We start from the raw sequence: 16,363 nt of genomic DNA on the forward strand, positions 1-16,363 counted from the left end.
TTTGCACCTGGAGTCACCATGATATTGTATGATGTGGGAATACCTCACCTCTCGGACCCTTTTTCTCATCTTGAAGATCAAGCATAGTAGAAATAAAAAAAAAAAAAAGCAATGCATGTGAAGGCACTCTGAGGAACTCTGAAAGAAACAATGCAGTGTCAGGCTTTATATAAATAGCCTCTGGTTTCAGCTAATGATGATGTTATTGATAATAACAGCAGAGAGCAACATTTAATGACTGCTTAGAATACCAAGCACCACTGATTAAAGAATTTCCAGTTTATTCTCATTTGATACTCTCAAAAAAACCAATGACGTAGACAGTAAGACTATCCTCATTTTACAGATAAAGAAACTAAGGTCTGGAGAAATTAATTCCCCATGGTCACACATTCAATAAACCATGAGGCTGGGATTCCAGACACATGTGTAATAATACTCCAGAGCCAACATTCCCAACCACTACCCAACACCCCCCCCCCCCGACTCCGTGGGCAACAGAATTTGACATCTGTCACTAAATCTCACCTGCTGAATTACAGGTGCACACTCTGACAGGTGCAAACACTGACTAGGGTGGGAAGGAATGATCTTGAGTAACCACAAGTTTGCACTTAGGATGAAGCCTCAGTTTTCTCATCTGTAAATGGGGTCAATACTACCATCTGCTTCACAGGGTTCTTACAAAGATCAAATAATATAATGTAGGTCAGACACTAAGCACATTGCCTGGGACACAGTATGTGCTAATGATAATGTTTATCACTAATGATATCATTGATCAAGAGCCTGCATTCTTAGCCAGTGAGGTAAATCAGTCTCTGTCTCCACAGCCCCTTGCCCTGGGCTTTAAGAGTTAAGGATGTTGCCACAGACCTGCTTGCTGTTCCGTGGTTGAAGCCCAAACTGGGATGCCAAGGGGTGGTGGGCACCTGCCAGGCGGCAGCCTGCTGTCTGTCCAGAAGCCATATGGCTGAGGGGAAGGGGATATCAGGCCACAGCAAAGTCACGCACTGGCTGCATTTGTCAGTCAAAAGCTGGCTGAGGAGAGGACGGATTTGAGGACAAGCCGAAAGTCTTCTGACTATACAGGCAAGTCTGAGGAGTACCAGGGTCAGCCATGTCCATGGGGGATGGGGTGTCACCAAACCAAAGGGCTGGGAACCCAGAGAATAGCATCTTGGAGGAAACAATCCATTCCTTCTCCTTCCTCTCCTGCTGGCCCCCAGTGCTCATGCTGGGCCGTTGCCACTCTACACAGGCCACACCAACCAGCTGTGCCGTGCTCACAACTCAAGGAAAAGCAGGCTGCAGAGGGTCAGCACTTCAATGAGATAGCATGAGACCATCTTATCCCACCATGGCTCAGGAGAAGAAAGTAATGGTGACAAAAATCTGCCATGGAGGAAACAGGGAAAGAAAAAGGGCCAAGAGGGGCTGGGGGCAGCAGGAAGGGAATGCACGCCTGTCTTCTATCAACTCTGGCTGGCAGGCGTAGAGAGAAAGCTGGAGGGGAAGATGCACTCAGCTGACTCCCTTGTGGGCCAGCACATAGGAGGCCAGGCCACCATCCCCACTAATGCGTCCATCCTTCTCAGGCTTAAGAGGGGAAATGTTCTATTTATAAGCCACCAACCAGTGGAGATCTGGCAGCCACTGGATGGCTCTGATCCTACAGGGATCCTGGCTACTCACGGCTGTCTTCAGCCTCTCAACTGTGGGTGTCCTCAAAGCAAAAGGCCAAAGATGATCGGAAGCAAAAGAAAAAAGAAAAGCTGCTTTCTTGTCCTTCACTGCTTTCGTGAGACTGCTAGCTTTTTAGTGACGGCTGAAGACTTCAGAACATTTTAAAAACAGTGACCCATGTGGTCCCATCAGACCTTCTTCCCCTGCGAGCCTCAAGACTCAATCTCTTTTTCTGTTTTACAATCAATGGAAGCTGAGGCAGAGAGATGAAGGGAATGCAGACACCAGAGGCAGGGCAATGGGCAAACAGAGAAAGGTAATGATGCCCCTCCCATCTATCTCCTTGTCCTCAATCTTATCCTTATGAAACAAGAAGTGCCTTGATCCAGCACCATTATGGAGTCTAATCTGAATAATAGCCGAGAAAATGAGTGTACATAACAGAAACAACATATAAAGCAGCTGTGGTTGTGTTGTCAAAGTCCGTGGGAGAGTAATGAGCCATGTCACAGCTCTGCACCTGGGAAGCTTGAGTCACTGCAATGTGTGACTCTGGTTCTCCCAGCATCCTATGTGACGTGTGAGGAGCAGCAGATGGCTCTGGAGGAGGCTCACGAAGAAGGAACAAGGGGTGGCCCCTCAATGGCAAACTGCTGGGTGGGTTAGGTATTGGAAGTTGATGATGAAACTCTTTCCAGTCCCACTGGGTTGCCCACATAATGACAGACGGCAGGGCAGAGCAAAGATCTCATGCACAACAAGAATGGTAGGGGAAATGATCTTGGCAATTGGGCAGACTCAGCTCTGGTACCTTGCCATCTTTAAGCCTGTTTGCTCACTTGTAACTCGCTTGCTGTGAAAAGTATTTCCGCAAATGGTACCCATCCACACACCACATTCATGCTCGCTGCCATAACCCCATGCTGTTTTGAAGAGATGAATATTTAAAAACCTATCTTTGTATCATGCTGAGTTAACAAACTTGCAGTTAATGGGCCAAACTCAACATTGCCTGTTTTGTAAATAATGCCACCCCCTTCGTTTCCATATTGTCTATGGCTGCTTTCAGACCACCAGAGCAGAGTTAAATAGCACCACAAATCCAAAAATCTGTTCCTTTCCTGAAAAAATGACACCTGTGCTAAGCAGTAACATTTAGAAAACTGGGTGGGGCAGGGAGAAGTTATGTTTACTTGTGGGCCGGTCCCCAGTCAATACACATTAAATAAATATATAATTTAAAAGGCAATTGGAAACATTTGTCTGGTCCTATACAAAATGATCTGGGCTGTCGCCAGCAATGTACACCCCCCAGTTTGAGAAATGCAGTCATGAGGATCCAGAGGGTTCACTGAATTAACACAGGGTGGCCTCCAGCCCCCAGCAGCAGGCGTGCTGGCTTCTGCCCTTTGTTCTCTTCCCCTGCTCCGCCCAGAAGCGGTTCCCCTAATCCAGTGACTTCTTTCTTCCTCATATGGGAGAGTAATTGGTATGACCAGATAACAACAAGGATAATAACCACAGTAATTAGGCACTTATTCACTAATAGGCCAGATATTGTGCTGGGCTTTTATGCTCACAGCAAGGTTATGAGGTAGGGTTGTGATTTATCCTCATTTTACAGACAGGGAAACAGAAGCTTAGAGAGGCCCAGCACTGACCCACGGTTTCATGGCCAGTGGGCCTGCAGGATAATCTGCATCATTCATACAGTACCCTCCCAGTTCACCAGGAATTGTATTCACCAGGAAACAGCTCTTCCACTTCACCCATTAGGACTTTCTCATGTGAAGTTACATGAAATGTGTATAAAGATGGATGTACAAGGATGCTCACCCTGAAGTCATTCACAAAAGCAGAACTCTGGAAAGGACATTCAAGACCAATGACAGGAAATAGTCAACAAATTAGGATGCACTCTTATGACAGAGCATGCAACAACCATTACAAATAATATTTATAAACAACTTTCATCATCTGAGAAAAAGCTTGTGAATTTTTAAAAGCAGAATACCAACAAGTATGTTCAGTATAATGTCAATTAAGTAGAAACACATACTGACATTGGCAAAATAAACATAAGACATCATGAAAAAAGAAAAAGGAAGAAGTATCTCTAGAGATGAAATTATAGATGATTCTTATTGAATTTTTTAAAATCCATGCTATATTTCCTTAATGTTCCGCAATGAGTTCATATTATTTTCATAATAAGCAAAAATACAAATCTGTCAAACCTTTGGAATGAGATTCAGAGATTCAATGTCCACACCCTACAGATCCTAATTCCAACTTTGCAAGCTTTCTCTAATCACTGCTCTTCCCTTCACCTCTAGTGTGAATGACAGGTTGGCAACTTGAAGTGGGTTCTTAGGCATTATGCAGATAAAAAGGATTCTTGTTAAAGTATTAAGTTAAAAACAAACTGGAAGGAATGAAGGGATTAAAACAAGGAAATAAAAGAGGAAGAACTATATTTCCTTCTTCTGGGGAGGAGGGAGGGTCCTTTTTAAAGTCTTTCTAGCCTAGCTGGAAGCCCATCTCACCTGGCTGTGGGCACTTGCCCGCACACTCGTGTATCTGTAAAAGTGCAGATGTTAAGTCTAGTGAAAGGCTCAGGGTAAAGCACAGGAACACATCGACAGGAGGGGGAGCAAGAACACGGCTGCAACGTCCCCCTGAAAAGCCAGCTGGGGTCAGAAGCGCACAAGAAGGCATACCTAGGGCAACTCAGGCATATTCCTTTGAAACCACCCGATTGGCCCATGGGATCTGAGTTAACACACTAAGGGACACGTCACTAGAAGCCAAGCCTAGGAGACAGCCCTCTCTATCTCAGTCTGTCGGCTTCCAAACAGCTGGCAAAGCAGCGGGAGAGCACATTTTCACTAACAAGCTCATCTTTCCACAGCTAAGGAGGCAGTGACATTTATTATTTAAAACTTCAAAGCTGGTAAAGACGAACTCGCACTAGAACAGCCTGCCTTTCCCTGGATCTCTTGCACTGGAATGTGTACTCTCTGTGACAAGTTCTCAGCTTTCCAACTGTCCCTCCAGTGGAACGACAGGACAACAGGAAGGGGGCTGAGAACAGGTTCCTTCCTGGCGCCTCCTCCTGCTTCTGACCTGGGCTCACTTCAAAGGAGAATGAACCAGTTCTCACAGAGCCTTTGGGGAGTAAATCTCACAACTATACCAAACGTAAGATGCGACGGGACATGCAGACTCAGGAGATATGCATTAAGGTGGCAACATTCCTGCCCAGGGAAGACTCTTGTTCTTTGTAATAACAAAGGGGAAAATCAGTGACAGTCATTTGCTGTCCAGATGACTGACCCTGGTGCGATCACCTCCTCAGTAAAGAAGCGTAGGGAGCAACAAACAGGACTTCCTTCTTGTCTGCTATTCTTAATCCTGTTTTTTCCTTCCCTTCACTACTGGTTACAAATTTGACTAAAGAGAGAAAACTCAGTGTCACTGCTGCATATTCTTCACATTCCAGGAACAAACCCAGGTAAGGTTCCTGATGGCAGCAGGATCCATGGTTGAGCGGCCCATACAACTGGCAAAAAAAGCAGATTGGGATTTGAATTTAGTATGTAGGGCTTAACCAAGAATACAGAAGACTTCTAGGCAGAAAACTAAAATGCTAACAGAGGTGTGAATAAAGGGAAAGACATTCAAAGCTCTTGAAGGAGGTGACTTAGCACTATAAAAGTGTCAATTTTTTCAGCCGCATGTAAATCAATGCAGCTATAACTCTCCCTCACACCATACACAGAAATAAAATTACTTAAAGACTTAAATATAAAGACATGACACCATAAAACTCCTAGAAGAGAACATAGGTAAAATTCTTCTTTGACATAAATTGTAGCAATATTCTCTTAGGTCAGTCTCCCAAGAAAAAAGAAATGAAAACAAAAACAAATGAATGGGACCTAATCAAACACACAAGCTTCTGTACAGCAAGGAAATGATAAAACAAAAAGACAACCTATGGACTAGAAGAAAATATTTGCCAATGATGTGACCTACAAGGGCTAAATTTCCAAAATACACAAGCAGCTCATATAACCCAAAAGCAAAAAAAAAAAAATAGGCGTGGGGAGGAGGAGAGACAGAAGACCTAAATAGACATTTTTCCAAAGAAGACATAATTTCTCCAAAGAAGAGATACAGGTGGCTAAGATGTATGTGAAAATATGCTCTACATCACTAATTATTAGAGAGATACAAATCAAAACTACAATGAGGTATCACCTCACACCAGTCAGAATGGCCATCATCAAGACTCTACAAATAATAAATGCTGGAGAGGGTGTGGAGAAAAGGGAGCCTTCCTACAGTGTTGGTGGGAATGTACATTGGTGCAGCCACTACAGAGAATACGTGGAGGTTCCTTACAAAACTAAAAATAGAGTTATCAAATGATCCAGAAATTCCACTCCTGAGGATATATCCAGGAAAGACAAAAACTCTAATTCAGAAAGATACATGTACCTCAATGCCCACAGTAGCACTGTTTACAATAGCCAAGACATGGAAGCAACCTGAATGTCCACTGACAGAGGAATGGATGAAGACGATGTGGCACATATTTACAATGGAGTATTACTCGGCCATTTAAAAAATCCTGCCACTTGCAGCAACATGAATAGACCTACAGAACATCATACTAAGTGAAATAAACCAGAGAAAGAAAAATATTACATGATATCACTTACATATGGAATCTAAAAAATAATACAAATGAACTTATTTACGAAACAGAAACAGACTCACAGACATAGAAAACAAAATTACGGTTACCAAAGGGAAAAGCTGGAGAAGGGATAAATTAGAGGAGTATGGGATTAACAGATACTACTATATACAGGCTAGATAAACAAGAAGAATTTACTGTATAGCACAGGGAACTATATTCAGTATTTAGTTATAACCTAAAGAATCTGAAAAAGACTGTGTGTGTGTGTATATATATATCACTTATATATATATATCACTTTTATACATATATATAAAACTGAATCACTTTGCTATACACCTGAAATTAACATAGTAATGTAAATCAACTATTCTTCAATAAAAAATTTTTCAATTTAAAAAAGTATTTGTTACTTGTAAAGCATACTGTAAGAAACGACATTGAGGAGTAAACCATTATTAATATTATTTTTAGGTGTCAATTTCCTGCCAATCAACCTGTACACTTCAATGCAATTCCAAATGAAAATCTCAAATTTTTGAGGAAATTATCAAATTTATGCTATAATTTATATAGAAGGATAAAGGTCCACAATCAGCTAAGTAAACCGTTGAAAAGCAAAGAGAGGAGACTTAAACTACCAGATATTAAGACTTGCCTCAAAGTCATCATATTAAAACCAGAGAGGTATTAGCACAAGGACAGACAGAGCAGACCAAGGAAATAAAGAGCTCAGAGACAGAGCTCAGATATGCAAACATAATACACAAGAAAGCTGGTATCACAAGTAAAAGAGGGAGAGAACAGATAGCTTCACACATGTTGTTGGGAAAACTGGCTTTTTAAAACAAAATTGAATCCTTATGAAACACCATATACAACAATAGATATCAACTGGGTTAGAAACCTAAGTGATTTTGAAAGACAAAATCACGAAGCCAATAAAAGAAAATGTAGGTGTAAGTGCACATCTTTGCAACATGGTCAGGAAGGCCTTTTTCAAAACACAACTTGAAAATCACAAACCAGAGGCAAAAAAAAAAAAATTGAATTTATAAAAAGTAAAGCTTTACACTCAAGGGAAGATATCACACATAATATCAAATGTCAGATGGCAAAATACGAAGATATATTTAAAATCTACAGCAAGGAATTAATATCTGGAATATAGAAGGCATTTTATAAATCATCAATAGAAAATGGTAACTGCAATAGAAAAATGGGCAAAGGACACAAACAGGCAAAAAGCAGAAGAGGACACCCAGTAAACTCATCAATTATCAGAGAAGTACAAATTAAGACAACAATGAGCTACCATTTTATATCTATTAGATTGGCAAAAAAAATTACAAAGCTGAATATAAAATAGCTGGCAGGAATGAGGAAATCGTCACATTGGGCTGGGGGAACTGTGAACAGGCTACTCTAGGTCACAAAGGTGAGAGCCTTCCTTCAAACCAAGTACACACACGGGTGTGTACTGACCCGTGTACACAACAACTGACCCTCTCAACAACAACGAGAGTTGACTGACCAGCAACTCTCCCGGAGGGTAAACCCCAAGGAGATTCTCCCACAAGGGGACCTGTACGAAGACGTTCACTGTGGTACTGGTAATGTTGATGAGGAGTGGGAGGACGCACAGGTGGAGGGCATCTCCGCACAGTCACACACTGCGGAGCATGCAGCAGACAGAAGCCACTGTGAGTACACAGAGGACCATGAACGGCTCCCAACACAACACTGAGGGAGCACAGCAGGAAAAAGAACACAGGAAACTTTGGTAAAACTTAAAACACGGGTAGGTAAGAGACTAACTGCCCAAGGGTACACTTTAGAGACATACATTAGAACAGTGTGAGGGAGGACAGGAATAGGAGGCGGGAAAAGAATTCCAAGGGAATGAGTGAATGAACGAACACATGAAGGGAGGGAGGGCGGGAGGGGCTGGGATGACCACGTATGACAAATCGGGGAGAATGATTAAATCATTCTCTCTGTACCTGAGATCCAAATAGAGAAGAAAGAGGAGGGGGGAAAGGCTCTGCAAAGAAAGGTGCATATATTTGTCTCCTGGCAACCTCTCCCTGGCACCGGGCCACTTGGAAAATACCAGCAGCTGCCAGACATTATGTATGGCCCTGTCTTATACCCCACAGACACAGTAAGCCCTGAGAGAAACTTCAAGAGAAAAAGCAACAAATTCAGCACTGTCCCCAGAGGAATTCCCTTTTGCAATCTGTCTTTTCAAACATTCTGGTTCTGTGATAAAAATGTTGGCACTCAAACTCCCACCAAAATATTTTCTAGAAAGGAAAATGCTAGACATTTGGAAGTTGGCTATTAGAGGTGAAAAGCACGATGTCCAGCTCTTAAACTCCTGTCAGACTGACTTCTTTCCTTTAAAAAAGTTTTGATGGTCCTATAAACAGTTGCAGAACAACTAGACGCTGGGCAATAGTGCTTCTTGTGGCGATGAGAGCTATGGTGGGTGTGCAGTGAAGCTGCAAATTACTGCCAGGAGGAATAAGAAAGGGACAGCGCTCTGGAAGGGAGGCGAGGCGAGGCAAAGCCAAGGCCTGTGTGATGGGAAAAGGGGATCCTAATGTCAGAGGACAGGAGGAAGCACCAGTCCAGAACACTCCTCTGGTTTTGCCAGTTTGAAAATTAAAGAACAGAACATCTCTTAGGATAGCAATACCCTAGGAAAAACAGTTTCTGTGAAAAGTGCTCCTGGAAAAGTGGTCAATATGTTTAACATCTTTTTCTCTCCCACTTCCTAAATGAAAGGGTAAGCAACTGAAGAATCATCAGAGACTTGAGGCAGCCAACTCTCTGTGCCCTGTGGGTAGGTAACAGGATGCCAAAAGCGAAATGTTCAAGTGTGTCTGTTTCCCAAAATGGAACTTTCTGCATTGCCCTTTTCCTAGGGAGGTAGAAAATCTTTTGTCGTCAACAGCAAAGACATTAGAGTCAGACAGCACTCAGATTAAATTACATCTCCTGAGTTTACCAACCTCAACTTCCTAATCTACAAAGTAGGTCAAGAGCACCTACTTCACTCAGCACTGTGAGCATCAAATAAACTAATGTGCATAAAACACGGTGAAACACTGTAAGCAGTTGATAAATGCTACCTATTAATAGCTATTATCATAAAACACATACCCTCTGTCGACAATTCAAAGTCTAAAGAATATTTAAAGTAAAAGGTCAGTGTCTTGTGGTAATCTATCCTCTATCCTGTGGAGAAGGCAATGGCAACCCACTCCAGTACTCTTGCCTGGAAAATCTCATGGACGGAGAAGCCTGGAAGGCTGCAGTCCATGGGGTCACGAAGAGTCAGACATGACTGAGTGACTTCACTTTCACTTTTCACTCTCATGCACTGGAGAAGGAAATGGCAACCCACTCCAGCGTTCTTGCCTGGAGAATCCCAGGGACGGCGGAGCCTGGTGGGCTGCCATCTACGGGGTCGCACAGAGTTGGACATGACTGAAGCGACTTAGCAGCAGCAGCAGCATCCTCTATCCCGAGTAACAGCTTGCTGATAAATGTATTTCCAGACTTTTTCTATCAATATATCTGCTGCTACTGCTAAACTGCCGCTAAGGCACTTCAGTCGTGTCCGACTCTGTGCGACGCCATAGACGGCAGCCCACAAGGCTCCCCCGTCCCTGGGATTCTCCAGGCAAGAACACTGGAGTGGGTTGCCATTTCCTTCTCCAATGCAGGAAAGTGAAAAGTGAAAGTCAAGTCACTCAGTCGTGTCCGACTCTTAGCGACCTCATGGACTGCAGCCTTCCAGGCTTCTCCGTCCATGAGATTTTCCAGGCAAGAGTACTGGAGTGGGGTGACATTGCCTTCTCCAATCAATATATCTAGACAAGTCAAATAATTTATTTTAATAAATGCACTGTTCCACGATCTGAATTTTAAAAAGCTCAATGAACAGTATATGGGGGACACTGCTTCTGCAAATATATCAAGATCTCTCTCATTCTTTTTCTTTTTTTGGTTTTAAGTGCGTTTTAAAATTTATTTTTCTATTGAATGATAATTGCTTTATAGAATTCTGTTGTTTTCTGTCAAACCTCAACATGAATCAGTCATAGGTATACATATATGCCCTCCCTTTTGAACCTCCCTCCCATTTCCCTCCCCATTCTACCCTTCTAGGTTGATACAGAGCCCTGTCTGAGTTTCCTGAACCATACAGCAAATTCCCATTGGCTATCTATTTTACATATGGTCTCTCATTCTTTTTAAAGGCTACAGAGCATTCTATGATACTTTTAATAAACTTCCTACTGAACATTTGGATTTTCTCCAGTTCTTTCACCTATTATTATCAATGCTCTGGTGAACTTTTTTTTTTTTTTACAGAAACATCTTTGTACTCCAGTCTATTCTTTAGGACAAATCACTAGGTCGAGCGATATTTACTTTTTTTTTTTTTTAATTATTAATACTTTGGGAGTTTTTCTTTTTAACTTATTTTATATTGGAGTATAGGGCTTCTCTGGTGGCTCAAATGGTAAAGAATCCGCCTGCAATGTGGGAGACCTGGGTTCGATCCCTGGGTTAGGAAGATCCCCTGGAGGAGGGCATGGCAACCCACTCCAGCATTCTTGCCTGGAGAATTTCCATGGACAGAGGAGCCTGGCAGGTTACAGTCCATGGGGTAACAAAGAGTCAGACACGACCGAGTGACTAAGCATAGCACAGCACATAGTTGATTAACAATGCTGTATTAGTTTATACAGTAAACTGTGTACCTGGGGAGTACAGTGCATAGTATAGTACTGAGGTTTACAGTAAAGTGATTAAGTTATACATATACATGTGTCCATTCTTTTTCAGCGTATATTCTTTGGGCTTCCTAGGTGGTGCTACTGGTAAAGAACCCGCCTGCCAGTGCAGGAGATGTTTGAATTCTTTTTCAAATTCTTTTACCATTTAGGTTGTTACATAATATTGAGCAGAGTTCCCTGTGCTATAAAGTAGGCTCTTGTTGGTTGCCCATTTTAAATACAACAGTGTGTACACATCAATCAAAGGATGTTTACTTTTTAAAGGTTTCTGGTACCTATGCCCTAAAGGCCTTACAGAATGGTACAACCAGCTGGCATGCCCACCAGCAGAATCCTAGTCATCTTTCGTATCTATTGGCACTTATCTCAAGGAGAGACACGCAGATTCGTAAGGTCAAAAGTTACAGGCAAGCTTCTGTTCTGGAGGTGAGGGCGGGGGTGGTTCTCCATTCATATGCGTCTCAACCCCCACAGTTCTGGGTCCTTTATAACAGACATGCACTGTGGGCTGGGGCGTGGGGTGGGCATCTGCTATTTCAGCCTGCAGGGCATCTACCCTCTCATGTCCCGGGAGTTCGCTGATCTCCCTGCAGGTAAACCACCATGCTCTCATTTTATGAGCACTTTTGAAACCATCGGTCAAGGTGCATTGTTATCCTCTGGGTGGGCCAAAGCTTGATGCTATCTTTCCTGGCAATCTAGACCTTCAGAAGAGTGAGGCAAGGACTGAAAAATTGTAAGGGCTTTATGATCCTGCAAGTATCATCCAGAGGACCCTTTCTCGTTGGTTCTCAGGTCTCCAGAACTGTCGGCTTTCAAGCCTTGGTTCTTTAGCTCTTTCTACCTTACTTTGAATTACCTTGAAGATTTCTATATTCCTTCATTATTTAATATTGTTTTTGCTATTGCTATTTTAGGACAAGTTAGCCAGAGCTGATTTCAGATATTCTAAAGCAATCCCACCTGATACAGAGGGGGGAAAAATGACTTGTTTCTTTGAATATTTACTTGAAAAAAATTTTCCCTTGCTCAATTCCTGAGGGGAAAAAAGAAACAACAAAAAAATAGTTTTCCTCCCCTAAGGCCTCTGAACTTACCAACAGCAACCATTCCAAATTACTTAATATTTTATTTAAAACTTCTGATAAAATCTGTATTTTGGAAAGAATGAAAGAAGGAAAATCTCTGCTCCATAATGGATTTCACACACACATTAAATGGCTCATCCTTTTGTCCACAAGAAGAGGCACTGTCTTACTGACTTTTTTGACAAAAGTAGAATTCATGGGAGGGCTACCTTGGAACCTTTTCCCAAATGGATTTTACAAAAGCGATTCTGAGGCAAGGGGACAGAATTTCCTTTGTACTCTGGTAGCAACGTGGAAGGAATTTGTTTTTTCCCCTATGTACCAAGGAGATAATCAGCCCAAACACTTAGCAAAAGCAGTTCCATTTTAATCCCATCATCTTTACAAGGTTACAGGTGCCCTTGGAAACCACAATTAACCAGAGTACTCAGAGCCAGTGGCAGGGAAAACGTGCTGTATAATGCTACAGAGGCCGCCCAGGGTCACTCCCATCAAAACGGAATATTATTACAGAGTTCACCGTCTCCACTCATAACTCTCCAGAGCAGCAACAAGGAACACAGAGTTAGTTACTAAGTGATCACTAAGATGGTTCTTGCCTCTTCAGGCCTCTGAGTGAGACTGTGTGGGAGGCAAAGTCAATTCTGGCTTCCCACAGGACAGGGCGCTGGGGGAGCTGGGTATTATTGGATTAAGTGACTTTTAAGTGGTGACTGGAGCTACATTCTTAAGACAACACAGGATTAACTGAGATAATGTACATAAAAATTCTTTGCACAGTGTGAAGGGTTATACAGTGCAAGATGTCATCACAGCCATGCCCATCAGACTCATTGACCATCCTGACATGGTACATTAGGGCAGAAGCACTGGGGGAATGGGGCCAACCCAATGTGCCCACAGCACCTCCTGGTGGTTCTTCCCCAGAATGGCAATTTCACCAGGGAAAGGCCCACACCCAGCTGCAGGAAAAGTATCCAAGCAACATACTTACTCCCTTCGCTCTGGCTGTCTTTGTTTGAGTTGTAGACCTGGAAAACAGAAATAACATTTACTTCTGAGCATTTTATACCACCCAACAGGTTCACTATAGAAAACCATTACCTTCTCCTTTTGCCTAGTGTGTGCTAGAAAATGGAAGGCAATTTCTGGCCCCCAAATGGAAATTCCTTCTATTATTACTTACTTCCTAATATTTACTTCAGCTGTTCTTAAGTGTGTGCACATTATAGAATCACCTCTGGAGCTTTACTGTTTAACAAAAAAGTCACATACTTCCTTTAAAAAAAAATATGTGTATATAAACTAAAAGGGAGAAAAAAATTAATTAGTTACAAATCATTAGGCATTAACTGCACAGCAGGCAATGGCACTAAGCAAGTCACATAAATTATCTCAAATTATCTACGCAACAATTCTGTTGGGTAGGAACTGTTAATATCACTGATACACAGATGGAGAATTTGAGGCTAGAGAGGTTAACTGAGGTCTCACAGCTAGTACATGGCAAAGTCCGGACAAAGATACATTACAAACTGTTAAGTGTTAACACTGGGGAATGGGACCAACAACTTTTTACTGTGAATTTAAATGTTATAAGGAGAACATACTACTTTTACAACAAAAAAATTCTTAAATGATTTATACAAATCATAAAAGGGAATGTGTCCCAACATAAAACAGACAATGACACAATGGAAGAGTTGGCAAGCTTTTTCTTGTAAAGGACTAGATGGTAAGTATTTCAGGCTTTGCAAGCTAAGAGGCAAAAACCGAACCCGTGATTATACCGGGACTTGAAAAACAAGAGAGACCACAAATTTTCATAATTTTTTCCTGACAAAATTCAAATAGAGTAAGTTTTGAAAATACAGGTATAATATTCCTAGCAGGTGAAAATCAATCTTCTTGTTCCATGGCTGGCTTTTTGGGGGATGCTTGGCTTGGTTCTTCCAGGGGTTGTACAGCTGGTTCTCAACTGTAAGAGTGGCCATCACAACCACTTGGAGTATCTTTTCTCAGTAGTATAACATTCTGAAATACAGATAAGACTAATGAGAAAAACAGAATTTTTATAGAGGGAGGATAGCATTTAGCTTAAATAGATTTCAAAGTGTTTCCTATCACTGAGTCAATGGCAAATATTCACTTGTAAATACCATGTTGAGCTCGTGGGCTACAAAAAACAGGTAGCCAGTTGGATTTGGCCTGCAGGCCAGGGTTTGCCAATCCCTGATATGCTGACATTATTAAGATGATAAAGCTTCTGATTTAGAAAAAAAAAATCATAGCTCCAAAATCTTTCTTTGGTGCTTATGATCCTTATAGATATGAAAAGGCATAGGATGAAGTTGGTGATAACTTAAAAAAAAAAAAAAAGGATATTCCCAGTGACTGTAATGGCCACTGTTGGTTGAGAACCACTTATTTAACCCTTAGAGAAACAGAGCCAAGCAACTCTGAAAAGGGAGCCATGATATCCTAAGGGGGCTTCTTATCCGCTAGTAAGTATCCGTGAGACTGATACTTACTGATACTGCTTGTCAAGAGCTAAGCAATAATTCCAACATGGCCCCCAGTTGCCTTGTGTCACTGGATAAGTCTCTCACCCACTCTGCATCTCAGCTGCCCCATCTATAACCTGAAGAAGTCAGCCAAGAAGGTCTTCGAATGATCAAACAGATAATTTGACAAATCTCCCATCTTATGGTTATTATTCATTTCTCAAAGACTGTACAAAAATAGGCACATACTGAAAGCCAGAAAGATGAGGATAAAAGGGATTTCTACATTTCAAGCACCACTGTCTGATGAATGAAAAGGCATCAGACCAGAGGAGATAAGAATGGGACAAAGAGAGAAGCAGAAACACAATCCTGCAGAGCCAAATGGGTATAGGTCAGACCAGCGACCCACAGTCAACGGCATGCACTACAATGGCACAGGTAGCTAAGGCAAGCACAGGGGAAGAGACCATACTTGGGCAAGTACTTCTTCCGGCCATCCCTGCTCACTTCATTCCTAGTCCAGAGGATCCTGCTCCTGTTTCTAACTGGCAAAATCCAGAAGGAATAGTAAAATAAAACAGAGCTTTCAGCCCTCCTTAATTGGGAGGTGAATTTGCACCAAATTACTTTCCTTTAAATGTCTCCTAGGGCTCAGGAGGCCCCTGCCTAGAACACTGAGGTATTCCCCAAACTGCAGAGGCGCGATCAATAAGCCAAAGGTGCCAGGAACATGTGCCGCCCGGTGCTCTGAGGCCAGGCCATTAATCTCTGTCTGGGTTGGGTAAATGAGCCAAAGAGAATGAGTTTGAAATGAAGCTAACAAACCATGCCTGCCAGAACGGCATGACTACATGGCCCGACAAGGCAGGCCTGGGTAGGGAAGCAGCCTCATCATCACACAGGCTGGATGGTGGTATGGGAACAGTGCTAAGGGGAAATGGCTTTGTTCACTGGCACTTACCAAGTTCCATGCGTGACATCATCAAATCTTTTTAACCACCTTGTGGGTTAGGCACTAGTGTTGTTTGCATCTTATGGATGTGGAACTGGAGGCCAGAGAGGTTACATAGTTTATCCAAGAACAGAGAGCTGGAAGGTGGTATACCGGTCTATCTTGCTGCTGCAGAGAGGTTCCAATTGTCCTTTACTTTTCTAGGCAGTGGCAAATGCACACAACTACCAAGCTGTAATAGTAGTCTATGGTTTATAAATACCTTCCATTCTGGCAGAAGCAAAGGGCATGCAATTCACCCCTTCAGAAATGCTCAGTCTGTTCTGGGAAAACCGTGAGATCTCACAGTTGCCCACTAATGCCAGACTGAGGTTCAGAGACAAGGGCAATTTCCCCAACTAAAAGGTCCCTTTGGCAGTGGCTTCTGCCTTAAGATTGATTAGTAGAGTTATCTCCGGTTTGTGTGCCTTCAAGTAAGTCTCTAAGAGACTGTATCTTAAAAGGATAGAACTCAACTCTCCAGGACCAATTCAAGGTGACATGAGTCACTCAACAATTCCTGAGTTATGACTCCAAGGAAGAATGAATCACTCAACACACGAACACAA

General features: G+C 42.3%; 1 protein-coding gene across 6 annotated transcripts in view; it reads right to left on the reverse strand.

Annotated features, from left to right (window-relative positions):
- ARHGAP26 (Rho GTPase activating protein 26) overlaps positions 1-16,363 on the reverse strand; it is a 466,314-nt gene that overhangs the window by 205,249 nt on the left and 244,702 nt on the right. For all 6 annotated transcript variants that reach the window (XM_043465131.1, XM_043465127.1, XM_043465128.1 and 3 more), the window contains exon 12: positions 13,291-13,327. In XM_043465131.1, coding sequence (XP_043321066.1) covers positions 13,291-13,327 — 37 coding nt within the window. The remainder of the gene's footprint in view (positions 1-13,290; positions 13,328-16,363) is intronic.

The sequence above is a fragment of the Cervus canadensis genome, chromosome 4, assembly GCF_019320065.1.
Source record: "Cervus canadensis isolate Bull #8, Minnesota chromosome 4, ASM1932006v1, whole genome shotgun sequence".
Taxonomy (NCBI): Eukaryota; Metazoa; Chordata; class Mammalia; order Artiodactyla; family Cervidae; genus Cervus; species Cervus canadensis.